The following is a 6,706-nucleotide window of genomic DNA, read 5'->3' as shown; positions in this document are numbered from 1 at the left end:
CACCGGTACCGACACCGACACCAGTACCGACACCGACACCGGTACCGACACCGGCACCGGGCAAGGGCGCGAGGCGGCCGCGTGGACGGAGGCGGCCCCGGCGGGCGGAGCGGGAGCCCGCGGCAACCGTGAGTGTCCCCGGATGTCCCCGAGCACCCGTGGGGGGACCCCGCGGGGGTCCCAGCGAGACCCCCCCCTTTCCCGGCTCCGCTCTCTTGCAGAGAGCGCCGCGGGGGTCCCCGTGCGCTACTGGTCGCCCGTCATCTTCGTGGCCGTGGCCCTGCTCGTGCTCTTCCTCACCTACAGCCGCACCAAGGGGAAGGGTGAGCCCGCGCGGGGACTGTCCCCTCGGCTCCGCCTCGCGACAACAGCGACCCCCCCGGCGGCCGCCCCCGCCGCCCTCCCGCTCGGCGCCGCCTCCGCTTCTGCTTTCCCGCCCCGTCGGGGATTGCGAAAGCAAAAGCAAAACCCGCCCCCCCGCGCGGAGACCCCCCCAAGTGCCATGGGGTCCCCCGGGCTCTGCCATGGGGTCCCCAACCTGCGGCCCCCGCCCTGTTTTGCAGAGAGCGGCAGCGGGGCGGCCCCGGACAGCGACTCCTCGGGTAGGTGGGTGCTGCAGCCCGGGGCTCCGCTCCGGGCAAGCGGCCGCTTCCCGGTTTCCCGGGGCCGCTTCCCGGTTTCCCGGGGGCCGCTTCCCGGTTTTCCGGCGCCGCTCCCAGCCTGTGTCCTTGTGCCGCAGATCTGGGCATCGCGGCCGCCGTTGGCAACGTGGCCCCCGTCACCCTCGTGGCCCAGGTGAGTTTGCGACGTGCGGGCTCCGAGCAAGCTGGGATGTGGACGCGAGCCGGGATACGGATACGAGCCGGGATCTGGATGCGAGCTGGGATCCGGATGCAAGCCGGGATGTGGACGCAAGATGGGATGCGGATGCGAGCTGGGATGTGGATATGAGATGGGATCCGGATGCGAGTTGGGATGCGGATACGAGCTGGGATCCGGATGCGAGCCAGGGACCCCGGGCCGCTCCGTGTCCCCCCAGCTGCAGGAGAAGCCCCCCGGAGCGCCGAGCCCATCCCGAGAGGACACGAGCGAGACTGTCCTGGGCGAACTGGAGCTCTGAGGCGGCAGCACGGGACGAAGCCAAAACCGCCGCATTTCACCCCGGAAACGCCACGCGCCCGGATTGCCGCTGCTTCCTATTCATGCACCTTATCCAGATGGAGCGGCTGCCATCCCTGCGCTCTCCAAGGACTGCATCCCGCTCCCAAAGAGCCATTCCCAACCTCCAAGCGCCCCATCCCATCCGGCTCCGGCGCCTCCGGACGGGGTCAAGCGGGGGCAGCTCCTACCAGCCGTCCGCACCCGGAGACGGTGGAAAAGGTCAAAAGTGTTGATTTTATTAAAAAAAAAAAAAAAAAAAAAAAGAAGTTTTGTACAAGTTTAGTTCCTCTATTAAAAATAATAATAATAATTAAAAAAAAGGGACTTCCTAACACTGCCGTAATGCTTCGGTCCACTGCAAAACTGTAAAAACGGGCTTTTTATATATTAAAAAACAACTTTACATTTTACAACTTTCTACACGCATGCACAAGGGCTCGGCTCTGCAAAGAAAAATGGAAGAAACGGGGGGGAAAAAAAGGGAAAAAAAAAACAACAAAAGGGTTTGTTCTCCAACTCTCCAAGTGGGAGCTCCCCATCCCAGTCTGGGCTTCCCATGTCCCTCTCCTGCAATGGAAAACCCGGGAAGAGGCACCGGGATCGGGGGGGGGAGCCCCGCGCTTGGTCTGGTCCCGGCTCGAGGAGTTTTGGCAGAGGCTGGAAGACGGGAATTGCCCTGGGAGACTCCGGAGGCGGGGAGCAAAGCCCCGCGGCCCCATAGCGCTGGTGTAAACGAGACTGGAAGCTCGGAGTGGGATGGCAGCGGCTGGGAAGGGAGGATGCCCGGGATCTGGGAAAGGGAGGATTCCCGGGATGTGGGGAAGTAATGAGATGGAGCCCCAGGAGCCGGTGCTGCCGCTACTGGGGACCCATTTGTGCTCCTGGCGATTCCTGGGATCCCCCCGGCTTCTGGAGGGGACGGGGCACAAAATTTGGGAAAAGGGAGGGGAAAAACAACAAACTCAACCAGGCTATTGTGCAAATGCAAAGAGAGGGGGCCAGGCTGGGGAGGGGGCAGCCCCGGGGACGGCTTTAGTGCTTCGGGGGCCGCGGCGGCTCCAAGGCGCTGGAATTGGGGCCATGGGGCTGGGAGGCTTCCATGAGGTATCCATGACCCTAAGGAAGGGAGCGGGAAGCGCAAGGAAAAGGCGGAGGCTTCCGCGAGCAAAAGGCGCCGCGATCCCGCCGGGAAGCGAAGGCGGCCGGAGCGGCTAAAAGGCTGCGGGAAGCGGCGCTCCAGCAGCGCGGGAAGGCGGCAGCCGCTCCGGCACCGGCGGGAATGGCGCAGGGAGCTGCCGTGGAAATCGCGCCCTTCGGGAGCCAAAAGGGTCCCCGAGCGCGGGAGAGGGAAGCCGGGAGGGTCCTTGCGGCCCCACCGCGCTGGCGAGGAGGGATCCAGCGGGATGGGGAGGGGGACGTAGCCCTTGGGTGGTGGCACCGGGATGCGCCGCCGGCTCCGCTTTCCGGCGGGAAGCTCTTCCAGGAGCCGCGGCGAGGCCGGAGCTCACCCCGACGCGCTCACACCGACGTCTCCGACTGCAGCCGCATGACGAACTTGTGCGACTTGGGGTCCACGAACTCCTCGGAGAGCTTGAGGAAGGGCAGCTTCTTGGCGCTCACCACCAGGCTGAAGTCCTGGCGCTTGAGGACGAAGACCACGCCGTCCCGGAGGCCGTTGGTGACGGGCTCCTCGCTCACCAGCGTCCACTGCTTGGCCAGCCAGCGCTCCTTGTGGTACTGGATGGTGGGCCCGGCGCTCAGGTACCTCTCCAGGAAGGCCTAGGGGAGGCGAGGACATGGGGACATCATCACACGCATCAGCGTTTCCCCCCCACTGCCCCACGCTGGGCTCRGTCCCCTCAAAGGGACCCCATGGTGGCACATGGGGTGACACCAGGGACCCAAAGGCAGCTCATGGTGGCACGTGGTGGGAAGGCAGGTACCCAAAGGGACCTCATGGTGACGCATGGAGTGACACCAGCGACCCAAAAGGACCCTACAGTGGYGCAGGAGGGTATGTTGGGGACCCCGAGGGACCCTGTGGTCCCCGAGCGCCGGCAGCTCCCAGGGCCACACGGTCCCCACGGCGGGACCCGGTTCCCCCKGGGGCCGAGGCCAGCGAGGCGGGCGGGCACCTTGGGCGTCATGTCGTGGGTGATGCAGAACTCGAGGTGCTGCAGGATGCTCTCCATGGTGTGGTAGGGCTGCTGCTTGGTGGTGCGCAGGTACTTCTGCATGGCCCGCGCCATGGAGGCGAAGATGGCCTGGGCGGCCTCGCGCGGGTCCATGATCTCCCGCGGGTTCTTCTGCTCCTCCTCCTGCAGCCGCTTGATGTGGGTGAAGGCCTCCTCCACGGCCACCACCAGCCTGGCGGGACAAGGCGGTGGCGCGGGGGSTGACGCCAGGGACCCAAAGGGACCCCATGGTGGCACATGGGTTGATGGGGTTGATGGTGGGGACCCAAAGCGACCTTGTGGTGGGGCATGGGGGGACGCTGGGGACCCAAAGGGACTCTGCAGTGGCGCATGGGTTGATGGTGGGGACCCAAAGGGACCTCACGGTGGTGCATGGGGTGATGCTGGCTACCAAAGGGAATCCATGGTGGCACATGGGGTGACACTGGGGACCCAAAGGGACCTTGTGGTGGCACACAGGGGGACACCTGGTATCCAAAGGGACCTTGTGGTGGTGCATGGGGGGATGCTGGGGACCCGAAAGGACCCCACAGTGGCGCATGGGGTGATGCTGGGTACCCAAAGGGAACCCATGGTGGCACATGGGGTGACGCTGGGAACCCAAAGGGACCTTGTGGTGGCACATGGTGGGGTGCTGGGGACCCAAAGGGACCCCAGGGTCGCACATGGGGGGAAGCCGGGGACCCAAAGGGACCCTACGGTGGCGCATGTGGTGACACCGGGGACCCAAAGGGACCTCATCRCGGCACATGGGGTGACAGTGGGGACCCAAAGGGCCCCCGCGGCGGCCGCGCGCGGCGCCCTACCTGGCGCGGCGCTTGCGCACGCGCCGCTCGTGCTCGGCCTCCTCGTAGTAGTACTCGTTGTGGCTGTTGTCGCGGCGGCGGGCGGCCGCGGCGATCACCGCCCGCGGCTGCCCCGTCGAGTTGTTGGCGAGGTTCTCTGCGGGCGCGAGGGCACCGCGATGGGGCCGCGGCGGCGCGCGAGGGCACGGGGACGCGGAGGGGACGGGGACGCGGAGGGGACGGGGACACACGAGGGGACGGGGACGCGGAGGGGACGGGGACGCGGAGGGGACGGGGACGCGGAGGGGACGGGGACGCGGGTGGCAGCTCACCCTCGCCGAGCGAATAGACCTTGAAGCCGGACATCTTCTTGGCCAGGACGGACTTGGGCAGGTTGAGCAGGGCAGGGTTGTACACCGGGAAGTCCTGGTAATAGTTCTCCAGGATCCACACGGCCGCTCGCTGGATGCTGCGGGAAGACCCAGCGGGTGACGCGCCACAGGTTGGCACAGGGGTGCCCACGAGGGCCCCCCCTCCACGCGCGGTGCCCACCTGAGGTGCCCCACGTTGTAGAAGCGGCTGGCGCCGTCGGCCGAGCGCACGGCCTTGAGCGTGAACTGGGGCTGCAGCTGGCGCAGCTCCAGCAGCAGCACGGCCAGGTAGTGCACGAAGAGCAGCGCGTCCACCAGCGACGCCGCGTACTGCACCACGGCGCCGTAGCGGCGCTCCCGCGCCTCCAGCACCCGCACRCCGTAGAAGAGCCAGTAGGAGAGCACGAGCAGCAGCACGAGCACCATGAGGAGCGCGCGGAAGACGAAGACGCGCGGCAAGGCGGCCGCCGGGCGGCGGAAGAAGAGCGCCCAGCTGCCCAGCAGCAGGATGAGGAGCTTGAAGGCCACCGAGAGGAAGAGCCCCTCGCACGGCGTCCCGCACGGCTCCAGCTCCKCGCGCCACAGCAGCTGCGGCAGCAGCACGAAGGCGAGCGGCGTGAGGAAGGAGAGCAGCGCCAGGGCGCCGGCCAGCGAGGCGCCCACGTGCCGCCAGCAGCCGAGCCGGGCGCTCTCCTCCATGTCCTTGGCGATGCGCGACAGGTCATCGTGCGAGATGCTGTGCTCCGACGTGCCCGTCACCACCGTGGTGGTCTCGCCCCAGTTGTCGTCCTGCGGCAACCGGGACGGGTCAGGGGCCGCGCACGCCCCCTCTGAGACCCCCCCCATGGGAAAAGCCAGCTGAGCATCCCAAATATTCCCGGCAAATTGCTTTGTTAGTGGGATTGGAGCCAATACTGCAGCCCTGGGGTTTGCCCTTGGTGGAAAACTATGGAAAAAGCTTCCAAATGCCGGTGCGGATCCCTGGATCTGGAGAAGGCTGAGCTGCCGCCCGAGGCAGAGTGGGAACGCGGAGCTGCTCCAGCGCCTGATCCGGGCGGGAAAGGAGCCGACCCGGCTGCCCGTCCCGAGGGAGCAGCTCCCCAGGGTGTTCCCAGCCCCGGTGCCCGCGCGCGGCGCCCGCCGGCCCCTTTCATCCCTCCSCGCGCCCGCCCTGGCTCCGGGCGCTCCCGGCGCCCCGGCCGCCCGACCGGCTCCGCCGCTCCCGCGGGCAAGGCGGCGTGTCGGGAGCAGCCCGGGACGGGCACCCGGATGCCGCCTGGCTCCGCGCCGCCAACGCCGGATCCCTCCATAACACCTCAATCCTTCCCAGAGCCGAAGCCTCCATTATGGGAGCGCTCTGGATACCTGCGCGGATTAAAGCGCCCCGCTTCCCGCCGGCACATTTCCCACGCGTTGGGCCATCCCAGCCTATATTCCCCGGCAATCCCAGCCTCACCCCGCTCCCTCTCACCCGCTCGTCGCCCCGCGTCGACTCGTTGTCCAGCAAGGGCTCGCCCGGCGCTTGGATGGTCACCGACTTATCCCCGCGGCTCCCGTCCCGGCTTTTGGAGCGGTGCCGATCCCGCCGATCCCTGGAAAAGCCGACGGAGAGGAAAAGTGAGCGCTGTGGCAATGAGCCCCGGCTTCGGTCAGCCGCGCCGGCCGCCCACCTGTGCTTGCGGGAGCTGCGGGAATGGCCGGATTTGTAGGAGTATCCCGAGTACTGCGACTCGTTGTCCATGTTGTCGGAACGCCGGCCCTTGTAGCGCTCCAGGGTGGCGGCGCCGGGGCCGGCGGCCAGGGCGGCCGCTGCCTCCTTCAGCGCCGGCTTCTTGAGGCCCAGGGGCGCCCGGAGCAGCTCGACCGTCGCCTTGAGGGTCTCTATCTTGACCGGCGGCGCGGGGCTCGGGGCCGGAGGAAAAGGGGTCCGAGGCTGCGGAGGAGGCGGCGCGCTCGGCATCGGCCGGCCGGGCCGCCGGAGCCATGGCGGGTGGGAAACGGGGGGACGCGGGGTGGGAATTTGGAGCGATGTGGGGTGGGAAACGGGGGCGACGCGGGATGGGAAACGGGAGCGATGCCGGGATCCGGACCCTGGATTCCTCCTTGCTCCCTTTTTCCCTGCTGCATTCCAGGTGATTTATGCCTTAATTAACAGCCCAATCGTCACTTTAATGGGCACGGGAGGGCCTGAGGT

General features: G+C 67.3%; 1 protein-coding gene across 2 annotated transcripts; it reads right to left on the bottom strand.

Moving 5' to 3' along the window:
* Positions 1–2,520: 2,520 nt before the first annotated feature.
* Positions 2,521–6,253, bottom strand: VANGL2 (VANGL planar cell polarity protein 2). Of its 2 annotated transcripts, none has more exons than XM_026046640.1 (7): positions 6,183–6,253; positions 5,984–6,104; positions 4,694–5,301; positions 4,474–4,610; positions 4,163–4,298; positions 3,297–3,528; positions 2,521–2,940 (listed from the first exon to the last, which is right to left on the bottom strand). In XM_026046640.1, exons 1-7 carry the CDS (start codon positions 6,251–6,253, stop codon positions 2,680–2,682), a joined length of 1,566 nt encoding a protein of 521 aa, XP_025902425.1. In that variant the 3' UTR covers positions 2,521–2,679. The 2 variants fall into 2 exon arrangements, with proteins under 2 accessions (XP_025902425.1, XP_025902426.1); XM_026046641.1 differs by having other exon boundaries at positions 4,480–4,610.
* Positions 6,254–6,706: the final 453 nt, after the last annotated feature.

The sequence above is a fragment of the Nothoprocta perdicaria genome, unplaced genomic scaffold, assembly GCF_003342845.1.
Source record: "Nothoprocta perdicaria isolate Ctin4 unplaced genomic scaffold, notPer1 scaffold_450, whole genome shotgun sequence".
NCBI classification, from domain to species: domain Eukaryota; kingdom Metazoa; phylum Chordata; class Aves; order Tinamiformes; family Tinamidae; genus Nothoprocta; species Nothoprocta perdicaria.
Note: the sequence above shows the minus strand (reverse complement) of the source record. Positions and strands in the feature narration are given on the sequence as shown.